Source organism: Cygnus olor, chromosome Z, assembly GCF_009769625.2.
Source record: "Cygnus olor isolate bCygOlo1 chromosome Z, bCygOlo1.pri.v2, whole genome shotgun sequence".
Classification (NCBI taxonomy): domain Eukaryota; kingdom Metazoa; phylum Chordata; class Aves; order Anseriformes; family Anatidae; genus Cygnus; species Cygnus olor.
In genome coordinates this window covers 37,302,437-37,322,330 of record NC_049198.1, presented here as the reverse complement: position 1 = coordinate 37,322,330, position 19,894 = coordinate 37,302,437, and the positions used below count along the sequence as shown (strand labels likewise).

Here is a 19,894-nt window from a genome sequence, read left to right as displayed (position 1 = left end):
CACCACGCGGCCGCCGCTAGGGGGCGCTGCGCACGGCACCGTCGCTGCGCACGCCCCTCCCTACCTCTGTGCCTCCCTCCCTCCTTCCTCCTTCTGTTCCCCGTTCTCGCCCTCCTCGTCCCCGCCGCCGCCGGGAGCCCGGAGAGGGCTCGCCCCGCCGGCCACAGCCATGTCCAAGCCGCCGCCGCCGAAACCGGCCAAGCCAGGTAAGCTGCGAGGGTCCCGGCGGCCCGCCCGCCCGCCGCCCCGCAGAGCAGCTGGGTGCCGGCTGACAGAGCCCCGCCGAGGGGGCGCGGGGCCGTGCTGCCCGCCCGCTGCCTTCCTCTTCCTCGGCTGGGCGCCGCGGGGGTGGCGGCGTGGCCGCGCCGGGGAAGCTTCGAGAAGGCCCCGTCAGGCCCCCGCTGGCCGGGAAGCCGTGGCGGAGGCGGTGCAGGGCTCGCCCCGCGGCCGAGGCAGGGGAGCAGCCTTCCGGGGAGCCTCCGGCGCCCTGCCGCCCGCCCTTACCCCCCTGCCAGCGCGCTGAGGCGGAGTTCTTGTCCCGAGCCCCTTTCGTGAAGAGTTGGTTTCCACAACCTCACAAAAAATACATATTTTTTTTTTCCTAAAAACGTGTTGAAAAAGTTATTAGAAGTGGCGTAGTTTTAAACCTCAGGGTAAAGATATCTTCCTGTAAGTCAACGTACATTCGTCTGCCAAAATTTAAGCCGTTAGGTTTACCTTTCTTCTTAATACATCTTAATGCTTTCCAAAAGTACCTCAGCGCTCAACCTGACCAAATATTTTAACAACTTGTAAGTTTTGAATTTGTTTAAAGGAAGTGCAAAACTGGTTTAGAACTCTTAATCCATCGTTACATACCTACCTGCAGAAGCAAAATCTGTTAAAGCTCTCTGAATGCGGAGTTCCACCCTTGGAAGAATTTCCTCTGCCCTTTAATCTGCTAAGCATCTTTCAAAACTGAACTTACCCATAGGGAAAATAAGGCAATAATAGAAGTATGGCCCTTGTGGTCTGCCATTGAAAACCTGTATGAGGAAATCTGTGGGCTTCTGAAAGGGTGTGGTGTTATTTTAACAGCCAAATATGTACAAAGAAAAAAATCGTCTAGAGTGGGTAACTCAGTTTGTCGATTTGCAGAAAGATGGGTTAAAGTTAAGATTCTTAAAGAATTTAAGGAATTAAACTATTTAACCTCCCAGAGCTACAACACTAACTCTGGTGTTTTATGTGTAATGTTGGGCATTCTTCGTGAGTTTACTGGTATGCAGTTTTGTGGTAAGACTGACCTGATAAAATGCAGGCTGCCATCAAAAGGCAGGTTCTCTGCACCTCCACCATCCCTTTTCCATTCTGTTTAGTGACAGGGCAAGCTGGATTGGTGCTCTGACACTACAGAACACTTTTTTGTTAGGTTATTCTTACATTATAATGAACCTGCTGATCTGGTTTACCACATGATTGCTTGACACAGCAAAAGGAAATGGGTAGAAATAAATGGCAGAAGAAGAAAGAGGAAGAGAATAAGACTTTCTTAGTAGTCGTTCTCAGGGTCAATTAATGAAAGTCTTTTTGAAAAACGTCTTCTTTTTGAAAAGAGAAAGTCTTACAGAAGCTATTGTGTTAATTTAATTCCAAGGCAGGAAGAGACTGTCTTCTAGTTTACTCCAAAATATTTTGTATATCTGGCTTTGCTCTGTGTGTAATACCAGTTACATTTTTAATACTGTCATTGGATCTCTTGGGGTAAAAGGCATTAAAATGTAGCAACTTAAAGACATAAATATAGGGTCTGCATGTCCTGAAAGAATTCCTGTAGCTTTTGCTACAAACTGATATATCTGTTCCCAACTTCTAGGCTGCAGATGGTGGTCTTCTCAGTGCATTTGATCAGGCTGTGTTAATTTTTCTTCATTATTATTAGGTATCCAGACTGTAACCTGGTCTGTAGCCTGTCTCAGAGGACAGCAAGCCTGCTTGCCTTGCCACTGAACGGTTACGATTCAAGACAGATAGAAAACAAGATTTTGGCTGCTGCAGTCCTCTAAGAAATGTTTAAAAAAAAAAAAAAAAAAACACTGCAAACTAGACAGAGATGGAAGGAGATGCAGCCAGTGGTAGAGAAGTACGTGTAGTGAAATACTCATTTCTAAAACAGTGAGAGTGTTCATCACAGGGCTGTTGGAGATTACAGCTGGAAGGCCAGACAGTGCTTTGAAAATGTGCAAAACAGGACGTGCTAAGGGAAGAATACTAATTACAGCATTAAATGTGGTTTTCTTCTGTACATGAGAGATTTTTATCTGATAAAATACTCTTCGCTTCTAATAATCCTGCTGCACGAACAGTGCATTGGATTTCTCTGTTAAGAGGGGGTTTTGTGATCAGTAGATTTGAGTCAATTGTGTGATACATTTGTCAGTTCTTGAGCTAGTATTTTGGTGAGTGTGGTTAACCTTTGAGTAAGGGGCCATGGTTGTTTTTAGTGGCTTTAGGAAGCTTCTAATTTTTATTGTTTTGCGACTTTTTCCTTTAAAACAATCTAGGTTTCAAAGAAGCTATCTCCTCATTTTGCTTTCCTGCTGAGGCTCTTTGTACCATTCTTGTTTTCAGGCCTGTTTTTCTATTTAGACTTGCCACTGGAGATACAAAAGAGTGGAGTGGGAGAATAGTTGAAGCTTTCTTCTAGGTCAGCACTACGCAAGAGTAGGATTTCTCCTCCATCTTTCAAAAGCTCTATTGATGTCTCAAACTACATTATTCTTTTTAGAGTTCATTAACCTTTTAAACATTCTGTGTCTGATGTAACTTTTGTAAACAGAATTAACTTAATAAATCCTTTGAACCTGACAAACTGTATTGACTTCTGCTAGCTTTTTCCTTAAACAGTGTTCTGTGATTACACTTTTTTGACTAGAGCCTTACACTTTGTGCACCAACAGCTTTTCAGGACCTGAAAATGTTATGTTAATATTTTAAAGAAACCTTTCTTACTTTCTTATTCTCCAGATAAGGTAAGATTTGTTGATCCTGGCATAGAGTCCACATAATACTTACATTTTACAGAGAAAGACAGGTCTTTGTCCCAAGGAAATTACAATTTAAAATAATTCCAGTTGAGAGGAAAGGAGGCAGAAGGAAACATAACATATGTAACAGAACGGCTCACTGCCTTAAAGTAGGTCTGTTGCCTTTGCAGCCACTAGTAGCTTTCACAGTTAAAAATAGAATTCTGAATATAAATATTTAGTTTGAATCACAATCAAGTACTTTTCATGTTACTGAGATGAAGTAGGAGCTGTGGCAGTTACAGGAGTCACAGGAGCAGAAAATATACGCTGAGTGGTACGCTAAGGTCTCAGCAGCCAGTTGGTTCAAACTGATCCCTTTTGTAGTCACAGAAAGGTTTCTGTCAGCTAGGGAGAGATGGGCATATGAGTGTGGGGGGCTGTGCCATAGCCTCGAGCTTGAAGGTGGGAGGCTGTGGGGCGGACATCAGCAGAACTATTAAACAGCACCAACATGAATGCTAAATTTTCGTTTCTGACCCCAGACCCTCCATCTACTGCAAGCAGCTTGGTGGGGCTACAAACAGGCTTCCTGCAAGTGAAGGCATTCTCTGTATTTGCAAAAATTAAACTGCTAAGAAGAGGAAGATCCAAGCGTCAAACTGTGCTGATCAAAATTAATCTGTGAAATTATATGCAACAAACACAAAGTGAATGTGTCCACGTATATCTTCACTGAGAATATTCTTAATTCTAATTTTCTGTAAACAAATGCTGTGTGTTCTTTCTGCTCCAATTATTGATAGGTGCAGTCCATGATTGTTGCTGGGCTACCCCAGTTTGTCATCTATGCTGGTACCAGTCTGCCCTTTGGATTCTTTTCTGTGTATCCCTAAACAGAGTCCCTGTCTTTTTTGTTGGTTTAATGCCCCCCCTTCCCCCTTCTCTCCTATTTGTGTGCCCTTGTTCACTTCTCCTTTCTAACAGAGCGCTGTTTGAAAGTGGAAGATGGCTCTCTAAATATTGGTACCTCTACTTTTTTGTCTGTCTTAAGGTGGTCCTTAAATGCTGTATTGTACTCCATTGTGTCTCTATGCAAAAATCTTTGAGCAAAATACCAGGTTTCAAGCAGCAGTTCTGTAAAACATATTCCCACTCTTTAATCCTTCTTGACCGTCTGAGTGTAACAGCACCTTATTTTCCTGTTCCTGAAAAGTCAGGGGAAGAAAGTTTCCATCTTCACTTAATGTCCTTCTAAGAAAACAGCATGTTTCCAAAGACACATGCATTATCATAACACAAGCATTTCTTTCCTTGTTAAAGCAAAGTGCAAGCATATCACAAGTGATCCTGATCTGTAGTTTTCCCATAATGCCAGCTCTTAACAAAAAGCATTGTGGCTTCCAATTGCTGCTGTTGCCAGGTTGTGTAATTCCTTTGTAGGGTCTTAAACCAACACTGAGAAAGCACACACTGTTTTTGACAGCGTGCAATCTGTGAGGCAGAAGATATTTCTCATGCTTCAGAGAAAATCATCTGAATATGTATCAAAATGCACAATTTGTGTTCTGGGAGGAGAATCTGAAACTTGCATAGGCCCTTGAACCTGCCCTTTTTCCCCCCTGCCCCAGGGCTTATTCATACTTTCTCTTTTCGGTCAATTTGTTACAGGTGGGGATTGAAATTAGTTGATTTAATCAAATTGCTACTAGACTCTCCCTGATCCTCAACTATGTCTGTGCAGCCTCGGAGGATGGTCCAAGGGGAGGATGGTCGCCAGCTAATGGCTGGTGACAGTTAGCTGAGAATTAGCTTGAACTCTTATGGAAGTTGATGGACTTGAAGTTTTCTAATTTGTGTGCCGAAGACTATGGTCCACAGTGCAGAGAGTATCCCATTCCCTCTGTTACAGGCACTGACGGTGCATTGTGATACCCAGGGAGTCTTTATCTAAAGAAAGTTAATTACTCTGATTTTTATGGTAGTCTAGTGCTACTCACTCTAAATGTAGTCGATGAAAAGATGCTCCATCGTGACCAATATCTGATTTGTGAAAAGTTGTTTGGATCAGTCAGTGAAATTTGATTGTGTCTGTCTCTGGCAGGAGAACCGGGATGTAAAATTCTAGCAAAAGACCTGTATTGGTTCACTGGAGCCAAGCCTTGATTGGCTTATAATCATGATTATTTTAACTAAAATAAATGACTCTCACATCCAGGAAGCTGTTGTACTGTGTGTTCTTTGTTATGGGTAGTTTTGTTTGTTTGTTTTTGCTGAAGAAGTAGTACAAAATGACTAATGATGTTGTTTTCCCTCCCTTTTGGTGCTAGAAGTTTGGCCTCACTCAGATGGCTAAATAAGTAATGTCATGCAAGAATCTTTTCTTTCTTTCACAGGTGAAAGCAAATAAGAGGAAAGCAGAAAATGCTTTAGGTGCAAGTTGAGTGGAATTTTAATGCTGGTGTCTATGATGGCATTCAGAAGCTGGGGTAAAAGAACAGAAGGGACGTGGGGGGGCGGAGGATTACTGAGAGAAACTAAATCTGTTGCAACTAAATTTGTTGCAAGAACACTTAGCGCTTCTTTGAAAACAACCTTTTATTAATGATACTGCTATTAAAATCAAAATTGTTAGGAAACAAAGTTTCTAGTCTTTTGAAAAAAAAAAATTTAAACTTTGCATTGGAAAACCCAATAAAGGTCTTGTGTAGGTCAGTATATGTTAGAAGCTGCATTTTTAAACTGTTGTTACTGTTTAGTACCACAGTTCCTTTACTTTCATGAGTGTTATTTGTTACTCAACTGTTAAGAGAAATCTGAGTTGCATGTTTCCTTTCTTGATAAAAGCATTCTGTAGGAGAAATTATCAGAAAGAATTCAGAGGAATTTAGGTTGACTCACCTTGTCCTGCTGCTGGGTGAGGGTTTGGTAAATTGTGACGTGTGTTTTGTATGCTGAGTTCACTTGACTGTGTAGTATGTGTAATAAATTATCCTTTTTTGTCAGATAGTTGTATTGCAGATGTTTAATAAAAATCCTGTGAAAAGGGAAAAGGCAGACTTGTGGCTGAAGTACGGAACTGAAAAGGACTGTTCAGATTTGTCCCTGCAGTTACTATGGGACATATCTCTGCACTGTGCTTCTATTTTTTATTTTTAGAAGTGATACTGCCTTTGTTAGTTATGCTGATAACAAAGTTGCTAATGTTTGCCTGACACCTTGAAACCTCAAAAAAAAAATAATTACACGTGTCTTTTGTATTTTGGTTATTTTGTTCTAGAAATACCTGTTTAGGAGGTGCAGCCAGTTGACTTCGGCAAATTCACATCAGTGCTAATAACTTATATCTCCATCCTACAGGAATCTTACAAAGTGGTTAGAGGTGAAAGGAGGGTAGTAAAGAGGAGCACAGAAGGTCCTCTGGCATGTTCTAATTTTGTGCTTATTCCAGAGGACACCAGCCAGGGAAAGATGTAATTTTGTACGCAAGCCTGGGGATGTGCATTGCTAGATAAAAGTACTTGTATTCAAGTGATTGCGGCTACTCGTGTGCCTAGTAAAAAACAGGTTATTGGTATTTCCAGAACAGGGGTACTAATTTAATATGCCCCTTGGGTCCCTATATTTTGTCATTTTAAATCTCCCAGACTGTGAAGTGCTAAAATCATATTGTTCTTTGCTCTTAAATGCAGCAATGTAAACAGGCTTAATGTCTGTTTATCAAGAAAAACTTAAAAGATAATTTGAAAATGCCAGTAATAAGTAGTGTTTAACTCTGTATGAAGTACTGTAAAACTAAAGTTTACCAGACTTACTGTTTTTTAGATGCAGATCTGTACTTCATCAGAGAGAAATGTTCTAGAACGTGCTGTACTGTGAAGCCATGAGTTAACATTTGGGGAAGTAACTCAGTATTTTTGTTGTATAGAATAAAACATACAGAGAAAACAAATTGCCTTTAGTTTAAAAAACGTTTCAACAGTGCTTTTATCAGCTTCAGTATTTCCATTGTTCTTCTCCAGTTTTAGAAAACTGTTAAACTGTGGGTATGTGTGTAGTACACTATTACTGGAAATGCATAATGTACAAAGATCTATATTTCTTGCTTTTCCCTGTCTTCTGCCACCTTATCTTTTCTGCTTTATTATTTGTTATTCTTCCCTTTTGGTCTCCAGTTTCTCCTTTTACTTTAGTAGAACCTTGAAAAATAGTGGGTGATGGTTAAAGTCATCAAAGTATATAGTATGCAGTCCTTTTGTGCATTTTACTGTCATCTGTGGAAGAAACCCTGGGATAAGGAACAGTACTCTGTACCACCCACCCCTTTATGTCACCCATCCTGGTTTGTCATCTCTTGTTCTTTCTCCATATGTTTTTTTTTTTTTTTTAATTGACTACTAGCCACAGTTTGGACACTTCATTCTGAAACTCTTGTGTCTATGACACGTTATTGTTTGGTTGTTTTTTTCATCATTTCAATACATGTAATGAATAGAGAAGAGGTTTTGTTCTTTTTAGCTGCTGCCACAGTACAGGTATTTCGTTTCTGGAGCGTGGGTCTGTAAAGTGTTGAACCCTTTATGTCTAAGTAATGGCTGCTGTGTGAGAGAGAATTCCAATGGTATTACTCAAGAAAAAAAATAAAGATCTGGGAGAAGCATGGGATATAGCTACAAACTGGAAGAAAAACAGTATTTTCAATGTCTGCATGCATTTGGTAATTAAGAAAGTTAACAGTTCAATTTTATGGATGTATCATTACATATACTTAGCCACAAAAAAAGCTTGAGAGGACTAGAGAAATATTTTGCTTAGCAGTTACACATTGATAGATGTCCCTGTATAAACATAGACTGTGCCTTGGCTCTTGCCCGAGAGCATCTAGAGGCATTGCTAGTCGGTCAAGGGAAATGGTTGTCCCGCTCTACTCTGCGCTGGTGCGGCCTCACCTCGAGTACTGTGTGCAGTTCTGGGCACCACAGTACAAAAAGGACGTGAAACTGTTGGAGAGTGTCTAGAGGAGGGCGACGAAGATGGTGAAGGGCCTAGAGGGGAAGACGTATGAGAAGCGGCTGACGTCACTTGGCCTGTTCAGCCTGGAGAAGAGGAGGTTGAGGGGGGACCTCGTCGCAGTCTACAACTTTCTCGCGAGGGGGAGTGGAGAGGCAGATGACCTATTCTCCGTTATCGCCAGTGATAGGACCCGCGGGAACAGTGTCAAGCTGAGGCAGGGGAAGTTTAGGCTGGACATCAGGAAGAGGTTCTTCACCGAGAGGGTGGTTGCACACTGGAACAGGCTCCCCAGGGAAGTAGTCACTGCACCAAGCCTGTCTGAATTTAAGAAGAGTTTGGACTGTGCGCTTAGTCACATGGTCTAAACTTTTGGGCAGACCTGTGCGGTGCCAGGAGCTGGACTTGATGATCCTTATGGGTCCCTTCCAACTCGGGATATTCTATGATTCTATTTGAAGATGTCTTTCAAGAGCTACTCCAAGACTTCGGCATATGGATCAAAATCGCAGACTGATCAATATGGCAGCTTATACAGTTGAGTACCATCCCTCTTTCTCAAGCCTGTCAGCATATATATATTTAGACTGAGCCCTTAAGTTAACTCTGTAAAATGCTTAAACTCTAAAACTCCTGTCAGTAGGCTATTAGATGCCGGGGTAAGAAAGAGTACCTCTAACAAGAAAGTATCTCAAGACATTTTTTGTCTCTTCTCCTTTAGAGAAGGATAAAGGCATATTCTTAAGAGATAGGGAAACTTACTCTTTTGTTGCTCAATTCTCTCCACATAATTTACACCTTAACATACTGTGCAAGAGTCTGTGTAACTACACTTTGTTGTACAGTGTGAATCTTGGGCAGTAAATTCATCAGTGACAGAACACACAAAATAGCCTTTTCTAAGTAGTACATTGTCTTCATAAACCAAAGAACTGCTTTGATTATAAGTTAGTCTGTACAACATGTGAAACTGCTGTACAGTGTGGCTTGCTTACATAATTGTGATATTTAAAAGTAAACAAAAGTTTGTATATTTCTCCATCGAGTTCAGTAGACTTCAGCAGTCCAGTTAATAAAGTTATGGAATGTACATGTTTCTTCTCCTGAACCCATCTTATACCTTCTGCGTTGTGTGCTCAGAATGCACCTAGATTGAATATTTTTAAATGTTTATAGGGATGCTTCTTTTGCAGTTAATGCAGTTAAATTTCTGCCTCTCTGTACTAAAGTTACGTTTTCCGGGCCTGGATGCTGCTAAGAGTCTCTTAAAACTGCCCTATTAAAATAAACATTGCTTACTCAGTGGAATTGTAAACACTATAGGTTATTTTAAGCATGTAAGCAGAATACCTTATAAGTTGTACATTACATAAATAGGACTCGCTGACTATGTGTCATTTTTCTTCAAGTCCTGCAATGATTTCTGTGCCATTGTGTTATTTTTCTGATTAATAATGACTGCAAGTGTGGGAGCATAGGACAGACATCAGTCATTGCTTTGTTTCCTTATTCCTTCCTTAATTCTGTAGAATTTGACATTATTAAAAAAATACAAATATATGAGTGCATGGGTGAGTAAATGACTGGAACTACACTTTATCTCAGAAATCAGTGGCAATACTTAAGTTGATTTACATGGTTAGCCATGAAGACCGTTAGATGCGTAGGACTGGTCAGTTGACCCATTTCCTTCAGAATCATGCTGCTGAGTTCAGTATTTTCATCATCACTTTCACTGATAAATTCATACCACAAACTCATTCAGCAAGCAGTTTTAAGGGTTAAGGAAAGGAATTTACTTGGATTTGGGGGCTGTATGTGTATGCAGTGTTTAGAAAGCATGGTATTGATATTGTTTTTATTATTTTTTTTAGGGCAGGTTAAAGTGTTCAGAGCCCTATATACATTTGAACCCAGAACGGTAAGTAAACCTGTATTTTAGGATTTGGAGTGGCTTATTTTAAAACTTCTCTATAATAACGTTTCTTTAGTTCTGCTAGGGTTGGACTGTCAGACTTGCTGTACTACTTTTCATTGAAAAAGTGTGTTGATGGATACTGGTTCTTAAATATGACTTTTCTTTTCTTCCAAAGGCAACAAGGATAATTGAGAGCTGAGAGAGTTGATGAACTGGGACCAGCCAAGAAAGGGGAAGAAGTTAACACAAGATATATTTCACTGCTTTTGTTGCACAGTGTTCAGTTGGAAAGACCACAGTCTTTCTTTAGCAGTCAGGAAGATGACAGATCCAGAAAGTTAGCTGCAGGCAAGTCAAACTACAGTATCAGACTGGCAGGCAGTTGTCTAGTATCTACAGAATTAGAACTATTGTCATTTTGAAAGAAACGCTGAATAGACTCTGCTTTTTACAGGTATTTATTTTACTTAATTACACACACCCAGATTTTTGTTTACCCTTACTTTTATTTTAATTATTTTTTTAAGCCAGATGAACTGTACTTTGAAGAAGGAGATATCATTTACATCTCAGACATGGTGAGTCTGACACATCCCATACAGACCATATACTTCTGAGGTGCAATATATCCCTCCTAATCTCTTTTCCCCTTTCTCTCCAGAGTGATACAAACTGGTGGAAAGGAACTTGCAAAGGAAGAACTGGACTAATTCCAAGCAACTATGGTAATGTCTAGAATATTTTCATTTAGTAAGATCATTTACAATCAAAGGAAATGGCCAAATGAAAATTACTGATACACTTACTTTCAGACACTGTTAACAATATTGCCATTTAACAGTACTCTACCAGGGTATTTTGGAATACTTCTGCAATATCACTTACCACTATTCATCAGCAGTATACAGGCCGTGAGTTTGCCAAGTATTTGTTTCTAAGTGTGCATGTAACAGCAGGAGATGTTCTTAGTTTTGACAGGAAGAACACATGGATATAAAGGAGGATTCTACAGAATACACACAACTCATAGACTTACATTTTTTATAACCTTAGTGAATGTATTCCAACTTTTAAGATCTTATTAGCAGTGTCTTAGCTGTATTCTTTCTGTTCGTATATTAGTTTTGGTTTGAGGTGTTGTTTTTTAAGTTGTTGTTGTTTCTTTGTTTTTTGGTTCTTTTTTTAGTAAATCTAATGATGGACACATCCTTTCCTAACTTGGAGCTTGAGAAGCTGTCAGAGCTTCTGGGTGGCTTCTTACAGAGATAAATTATCAATATTTGGAATGTTAAGTAAATACTTTATGTGGACAGGAGTCTAAAGCAGATGAGCAATTCTGTAGATATCCTGTGTTGCTTTTTGTCTGTTTTCTTCCCCTGCAGAAGAAATAGGGCTGTTTTGTTTGACATTTGTTGGTTTTTAACAAACCTATTCAGCTACAGAAGAAAATGTTTTCTTGATTGCACCAACATTAAACATACCTGTTTCGACAGAATAGAAATTGCTTTTTCACATTCAACTAAAATCATTTTGAAAAGCCATGAGTACTGTAATCACAGCACAATTCTTCTGAGTCCACCCAGGAAATGTAGGCAGAGTAGCAGTGTCACGTGACAGGTTGCATCAGAACTGTTAGTATTTTGGTAACTGTGTGGTTGCTCTGTGTTGTCCCTTCTTCACCAGGAGACATGGTAGCAATGCTATATGGTTCCCCACCCTGACCTGTACTTAGTAGAATTATATGAGTAGAAGACTACGGTGCAGTTATTGAGACCATAGTGTACAATTTCACTTGCAGAAAAACTTTGTGACTTCTAGACTGACTCTATTCCTGCCAGAGATGATTGCTGTTATATACGAGAATAGTTTAAAGGTGCTTACCTGCACTCAAATTTCTTTTGGACATTGAAGTGTGCTGTATTTAAAATAAAATCAGCCGCTATCAATTTGGAAAACTTGCTTCCAGTATTTCACTGCAAAAATTATCTGAGCAGCATTTAGCTTTCGTCAACATTGGTGAGCCTGTACCTGGAGTGCTGTGTGTAGTTCTCGCTCCCCTGTACAAGAGAGGCATGGAGTTACTGGAGCAAATACAGTGAGGGGCCATAAAGATGATGAAGGGACTGGAGCACCTCTCCTGTGAAGAAGTGGTGTGGTCTTCTTCCTTGGCAGTCTTCAAAAGCTGTCCGGACGTGGTCCTGGGCAACCTGCTCTGGGTGGCTTTACCTGAGTAGGGGCATGGGACTAGATGACCTTCAGAGGACCCTTCCAACCTCAACTGCTCTGATTTTAGGCCAGAGGGATGTGTCTGTGTGCATGCATTTGCAAAATTGAATGTGTAAGCAGAACAGAAACCTATGCAGAACCTAAGAGTGAAGAGTGCTAGGAACATGTTTTCCAATTTAGACAAAGAGTACAAAATCTTCATAAGTTTGCTTCCACTGGTCATCGCAGTTAGGTCTGCCTAGGTTTAGTCTTAACTACTGAAACAGTGATATCTCCTCGTGTTCTTCTGCAACCTTTTTGAGGAAGGTGGAGACAGACATGAAACTGCTGAGGCTCTGGTGGAGTCTTGTACTCCACTTGCTGGGCTTGAAGGAACATGTCTGAAAAGACTGAATGGAAAAGCTGATGAAGCCAGAATCAAGTGTTATCTGCATTAAAAATACTTATTACTGAACTTCTGACAGTTTTATAAGGACAAAATTATTTTTAGGTTTCTAAGAGAGTGTTATGCTTTATGAAAGTTAATGCTTTCTGCCGTGCATTACAAGCACTGCTAAATATCACTAGGGCATTCTGCTTATGTGATGGCTGTCCGCTGTGGGACCAGCTTCTCCTGCTCTGCTTTAGGATTCTGTTCACTGCTGGCACAAACTTTTGGAACATGAAATACTGGAATCTAGCAGTTATATTTTGTTTTATTCACAGTTAGAGAAACATGAAATGTTGCAATTACAAGTCATTATGGGAGGAATATACACCAAAGTAAGAAATGGTGTAGTGAGGTTATGACAGTCTTCAGACTTCTGTTTCTGATAATTGAAATATGTTATATTTCTGCATTGCATCTGATTGTATTAGCAGTTTGATCTGAGAAACATACTCTTATACTCTCCCTGCCTAGGATAACGAGCTGTAGAGCAAGGACATAGAGAGCCTACTAGTCTCAGATTGTACTTGTCTGTACGCATAGCAGTCACAAGCTTTTTCACCTAAAAACTACTAAAAAAAGGAGTTGCCAAATCACAGCCGCACTTTCAGCTGTTCCACAGTGCTGTTCAGGTTTTTTTTGTGTTGCAACAGCACAGTGACCAGGAACTGTTGGCTTATCTTCTCTAGTAAAACCTAAAGCTTGTGAGATGAAGCAAAGATCTACATAAGCCTGAACTTCAGTCTGCTCACTGCTACATTGATTGCTTCTGCACTTATGATTTGCAGCTCTCTTGTAAGTTTTCCAGGGAAAATAAAAACCTCTGTAAAATAAGTTGTAAGCCTGTTGACAGTGGGTTTTCTTAGCTATCTTTCAGAGACCCCTTGGAAATAATTCACTTCTAATGGCAAGCTGTAGGTTGAAAGCCTAGTCGCATGCAATTACTTAAGAACATTACAATTGTGGAATGGCAGGTAACAACTGAGATAAAATATTGCCAGATACCTAATGCCTTGCAACCTCTGATCAATTCAATGCTGTGCTTTGAAGTTTTTACAAGCTCTTTTCTGAATTGCTTTCCCATATATAGGAAATTGAAGTGTATCTGACTACTCCACCAGTCACAAGTCCCCTTTCAGACGTGAATCAAATATGTATTACTGTCTCTTGCAGAACAAATAGCAAGTTTTATTTCTGTACAGAAGTCAAGTATCTATTCACTTTCAGAGGTAGTTAGAATGTACTGTCTGTTTCGTTTCAGTGGCCGAACAAGCTGAATCTATTGATAATCCATTGCATGAAGCTGCCAAGCGAGGTAAGTGTGATTTGGATTTTAGTTGTGTAATGTTAAGACTGTTTGTTTTGTGCTAAAATAATGTATTTAGAATGAAGTTATCCTGTCTGTTTTGTTTATCTGATATCTTGAACTGGCAAGATAGTGATCTGTTGAAGTTCTGCAGCTTTCAGAAGCTGGTTTACAGCCTGGTAAAATTGCCACTCTGTGACATGATTGTATACACAGCAGAAATGGTTGTCGTCATCCATTTAGCTGTATAGGGACCTGAAGGTCTCCTGAGAACGGAGGAAGAGATGTTTGCTATGAGTTGGACAGGTTGTTTTACAAATTATAGTTGTTTCTGATAATAACTTTTTCTCCTCATATGTTCATGGCAAGACTGGCAGTTTTCAGAAAAAACTAAGTAATGTTTCTGTTAGCTTTTAAAAGAAAAAAAAACTCAGTAAAACAGAATTTGTTTTTCAGGCAATCTAAGCTGGTTGAGAGAATGTTTGGATAACCGAGTTGGGGTCAATGGCTTAGACAAAGCTGGAAACACAGCTCTGTACTGGGCATGCCATGGAGGCCACAAAGGTATGAGAGAATTCATTGGATATAACTGTCCTCTGATTTTCTTGATTGGCTTGTTAGACAGATTGCTAAATAATAAAGCAAGGATTTTATATATATATATATATATTTTTTTTTTTTTAAGAGAAGTTAAAACTATAAGGGAGGTTCAGATCCATCAAATGCTATGTGTTTGTTGTTACTGTTGAAGCGGGCCTTCTAATCACTGTAACTGTTAGAAGCGGAGAGGGAAGAAGGACAGACCAAAAAAAGTGTTGCATATTTTGTTGTAGTGACTGGTGACTAATGGTTGATTCCTGAACATGTTCTGGCTGTTAGAGATTTTCATTAGCTGATTGTATCTCTCTTTCCTTGAATCTTAACTAAAATCTGTACTGTGAATGTGAATAAGACCATTTTGTTTCCACTAAACTTTTTTTTTCCTGTTCTCTGCAGATATAGTGGATGTTCTGTTTACCCAAGCAAACCTAGAGTTAAACCAACAGGTAGGACCCTTACACTATAGATATGATTTTATTTGTCCTTGGTACAGGCTGAAAGGTTTTTTTGCTGTGTTTTAATCGTGTTGCTTTTCCCTCTAACTCCACAGAACAAATTGGGAGACACAGCTTTGCATGCTGCTGCATGGAAAGGTTATGCAGATATTGTAGAGATGCTGCTGGCAAAGGGTAAAGATCTTCACCAAGATTTCAACAATCTGTGTGGCAGACGAGCTTCCTGAATTTTTATTAATGTGTATATTTAAACTCTTTTCCTGTAACCCAGTTACAATCTCTAGCCAGCTTACCTGCCATGACTTTATAAGCCTTACAGAAAAATTCTGGCAGCTGTTTGGAAAGTAGACACCTCACATGCTTAAATTAAATTTCATCCTGCTATGTGGACAAAATTAGGCACTTAACCCCAGAACAGCAGTTCCATTTCCTTCTTGGAAAGGGAGAGTAGCCAGCAATTTCCCCAGCCAGCTGTAGCTTTTGGAAGCCCGTCCATACCTTTTAGTCTGCTTCAGATCAGTCCACAGATGAGATCTCCTTGTCCATTATTCTGAGCTGTTTTACCCATGCTACTGAAACTCATGTCTTACTTAATACCATTGCTCAGGGCATACCTAGGACAGTGATTCATAATGGAAATTTTCTGTTATAAAGGGGCAAGAACAGATCTGAAGAACAATGAGAAGAAACTGGCTTTAGACATGGCAACCAACGCAGCTTGTGCTTCACTGCTTAAGAAGAAACAGAGTGCAGGTATTTATAATTTTGTTCTTCTGATAATTTTTTCCTCTTTGGAGGACGCGCTATTTCAGCCAAATATCAACATGTTGTTAGTCGTAATAATCGCTCTAGAGCTAGATGGGCTAAGAGTTTTGTTTGGAAGGGTTTATTTGAATGGGGTTAGTTCAGCAGAGGCATGATAGGCCTGTGGTTCATCACATCCGGTGTGGTTGACTCCACACAAAATGCCATCCTACTTACCAAGAGGCAAAGGAGTTTGTGGAAACAGTAAGGGCTATTCAGAAGAAAAGCAAGGATGGAAACTTCCTTTAGGAACAGTATACCACAAGGAACAGGGTGTGAGAATGAAGCAGTGTCGGCATGTTTTCTCTGTTCCTCTAAACTAAGTCAACATCTGCAGAAACTCCTCTTTTGTTTTTTGTCTTGCTCCTTTTACAATTTTTTACTCCTATGTCTCTCTAAGTGATATTCAGTGGAGGAATAAAGAAATAATGCTTTCAGGTATTTATCAAAATAGTCTCACTGCCTCCCACTTGTGTTCATCTTTCCTAACAGCACAATGTCTGTGTACAAAAGGCTTCTAGGAGATAAAAAGGACGTTTTAAAATAAGTGAACAAAGACTGAATTGTTCAGTGTCACATAAGCAACATCACCTGTGACTTTCAGGAGGCTGAAATTTGTGTGGAAACCCTAAGTGAATTACACATAAGATGAGAAATGTCTTAAAGACACAGGCAGTGACAACTTGTACCAGTGGGATATGCAGTCTAGCAACTGTACTGTTGAAGGTCCAGCATGGAAAACATGAGAACAGAAGGAATTACTTGTGGGTAATATGCAGTTGTGGGAGTTAAACGATGGAACATCTGACAGTAGCTTTGAAGGATGATGATCAGTTGCAGCAAAAATACTGATCAGCTTTTTGATAGAGGTAATACCCGGATTTCCTAGAAAATGCTGACAAACAATTTCTGTCAATTTTGGCTCTGAAGAAAGCAGTTGTAACCAGGGGCAGACTTCCCTCTGTTTCAATATTTTTTTTTCCTCTAATGTTATCTAATCCCTGTTAGGACGACTTACTTAATTTTTTTCTTGTCTGGTTTAGACACCTGGTATGGGACTATTTTCTGTTCTAATGTCCCAAATAATTAATGTTTCATTTTGTGAAAAATGAAACTTGAGAAACTTCTAGAAACTTTACCTACTTTTGGTGCATTTGCTTCACTCCTAAATTATTTTGTTTCACAGCTAATTTTTCATCTTTAGTCACTTCATCTGTTGCCAGGCTCTGATACTCTCACACAGTTTTCTTGTTTGCCTTGATATGAGAGCTGATGTTAGTTTTTTAACTGCAGTTTCAATATTAGCTTCCTTGCTTGTTTTTCTCTTTAAATTTGGTCATTTACAATCTCTGTGATACCACTGGTCTGTATACTTTTCTTGTTTGCTGTATTTTCTTGGTCATTTGTATTCATTCCTTTTTTTCTATGACTTGATTCTACATTTCAGTATTTCAAGTATCTGTCAGTTAAAATATGTTTCTTTTTCAGATGTTCAGTCCTATTTCAGTGATCTTCCTGTCCCCATTTTCTGATCTGTTCTTATTTAGATATGGCTTATATCACAATACATCTATAAAATATTTTGTTTTCTCCAAGGAAGGTTACTTACATTTAACTTCCACAAGTTAAATGTCCGATTTTATGTTTTTACACACAGATTCATGTGTGTACACATGACTGTTGAAGTATATTCTAAGAAATGAGAGTTATTAAGATTGTGCCATGGGAATGCAAAAAGACTGTGTTGCTTTTGCTTTTGAGAAAATAGGATTTGTCCTTTCCTGAAGCATGGCCCCTTGAACACAGGGCTCTACTGTTTCTTGTTTCTTTCCTTCCTTTGCTTTTCCTACTAAAGAGAAAAAACTTTCTTAAATTTCTTTTATCAAAATGATTCTGCAGGTCAGTTTAAATTTACTCATTTTTATTCTACAAGTCTAGTATAGCATGGTTATCATTTCTGTGCGTTACATAAGTCTGCACTTGATACTAATAATATTTAAATATATTATTGCAAAACTATGACTGACTAGGATCTTATGATCCTTTGCTCCCAGTAGTACAGAATAATATACATTATATACGATACATATTACTGTATATTTGAAAATCTGTTGGAAAATAATTATTTATCACAGAAAGCCTTTGCTGTTTATCTTTGTGTAGTCCCAAAGATAGATGTAGTTCTCCGGGTACTACTGCACATCTGGGGAATATACTTCAGTACTCCTGTGTTCCACTTACCATTTTTTCAAAAGCAATAACTCATAAAATAAGTAGATCTAAGAAATGCTTGCTTAGGAAAAAAATCTAGGTGAGGAAAGAGGAGACAGTGATTGAATGTGTTTGATTTTAAGTGGAGAATGGTAGCCATGTAAGCACTTGGAAGAAAATTACATAGACTCTTCTGCCAACGCAGCCCTCCTTTCCTTTTTGATTTGAAGTTAATATACACAGAAAATACAACTAGAGAGTTCCATCTCTGTTGTACAGCTCCGAACAAGCCAGGAGATGGCTCCTGAGGGTCACTGAGGACAGACTACATCATATACATAGGAGATGTGACTGGCTTAGCCCTATCTTTGCAATCCAAATCTTCAGCCCCAGCATCCGTATAGTGCTAGCATCCCTGAGTGATATAGAAATCAGTTTTCTCAGATACTGATTTGCAAGCATTGCAAATCTATTTTTTTTTTTGAGGCTTTGATTTTTATCCCAAGCTAAAAGAGATCTTTGCTTTTTTTCCAGGTACAGTCCGAACATTAAGTAATGCAGAGGAATACCTCGATGATGAAGACTCCGATTAGCTTTTTCCATTCAGCCTGAAGAGCTATAACCTATGCTGCCTATTTCCAAAGCTTATCTTTAAAACTGTAAAATTATCTTACTTAAAGTATTGCAGTCTTACAATATAGCTTATAAATGAGAGGGTAAAATAATGCTTTCCAAGGGAACAATCTTCATGTGTATCAGAAGATGCCACGTTACAAGTCAGAGTTCCTTTGGGATTATCTGACAGGGGATGTGTGGCTTAGCCTTTCCTTTCTTATCTCTTGAATGGGCAGAGGACAGTCTTCTGAACTCACAGTTTTCATCTCAGGCCTTCCCAGCAAGTGCCTTGCATCTCCGGAATACAATCCTCAAACTTGAAAGGTCCCTCTGGGACAGCAGGACACCATTGCTAACATTCCCCAAAGTACCCCTGGGTATAGGTTCCATTGTGCAGCAAGATAATACTGGCAGCGTCAGTACTGGCTGACAGGCGTGAATGGAGATGCTGCTATAGAGTGACCATCTGCCCACGTGGAGCCAGCACGACAACATACGGTTTTGGAGGCTTGAGTCTAGGGTTGTTTTTTTTTTTTTTTTTTTTTTTTTTTAAATTCCCTCTTCATCTCACTCAGTGTAAGGGGTAGTAGGATCTGGATCTGTCCCTGGATGTTTTTTCTTCTCTACTTCTGTGGGCCCAATCCCTGAAATATAAACTCAGGTGAAATAATTGCTTAAGTCAGTTTTGCTTCAGAAATACACTTAATTTTGGACTTAGTGACTTGATTATTTTGCTTTTGAAATGCATTCTGTTGAAACTATTCATAGTGAAAGGAAGGCTGAATATTTTTCTGTTTATCCTGCCTACATTTTTTTACTGATCTCTTGCTTTTATTTTTTAAGTGTTCTTATGTTTGTCCTAAATTACCTCAAAGCTTAAATGTTTTTGAAGGAATGAGGGAAAAGATGTATATTGAATATACCACAGGTATCTTCAAAAGAGGTATGTGAATAAACGTTTTTAAAATGTGTGGTTTCTTCCTGTGAATTAAAGACAGTTAAGAATTTAAGCCACTTTCAAGTTTCCCTGCAGAGTTAAAGAAATATTCAGATTGCTCAAATAGCTTCAGCCAAAGACTATACCCTAATGAGGGGTACTTGTGATGGTAGAAAGTGTGGCAAGTATTTGTGATACAGTCTTACTTTTGAAATTTTTTGGCTAAGTTTGCTGTTAGCAACTTTGACAGATTCAGTCCAATATGAAATACTCTGTGATAATTAACAAAAAATAATAATAATTGTGACAGGTAGGGTAAAAATGAAAATCGGTATTTTAGAGATTAAAAGTAGCTCTAGAGCATCGTAAGATCACATTTT

The 19,894-nt window shown here is 39.2% G+C and overlaps 1 protein-coding gene across 2 annotated transcripts; it reads left to right on the top strand.

The window, feature by feature from the left end:
• The first annotated feature begins 57 nt into the window (after positions 1-57).
• OSTF1 (osteoclast stimulating factor 1) lies at positions 58-19,546 on the top strand. 2 transcript variants are annotated; one of them, XM_040539999.1, is made up of 10 exons: positions 58-206; positions 9,890-9,936; positions 10,461-10,511; positions 10,595-10,658; positions 13,848-13,901; positions 14,349-14,456; positions 14,889-14,938; positions 15,043-15,121; positions 15,602-15,700; positions 18,497-19,546. In XM_040539999.1, exons 1-10 carry the CDS (start codon positions 170-172, stop codon positions 18,553-18,555), a joined length of 648 nt encoding a protein of 215 aa, XP_040395933.1. In that variant the 5' UTR covers positions 58-169; the 3' UTR covers positions 18,556-19,546. The 2 variants fall into 2 exon arrangements, with proteins under 2 accessions (XP_040395933.1, XP_040395934.1); XM_040540000.1 differs by lacking the exons at positions 58-206; positions 9,890-9,936 and adding an exon at positions 10,288-10,387.
• Positions 19,547-19,894: the final 348 nt, after the last annotated feature.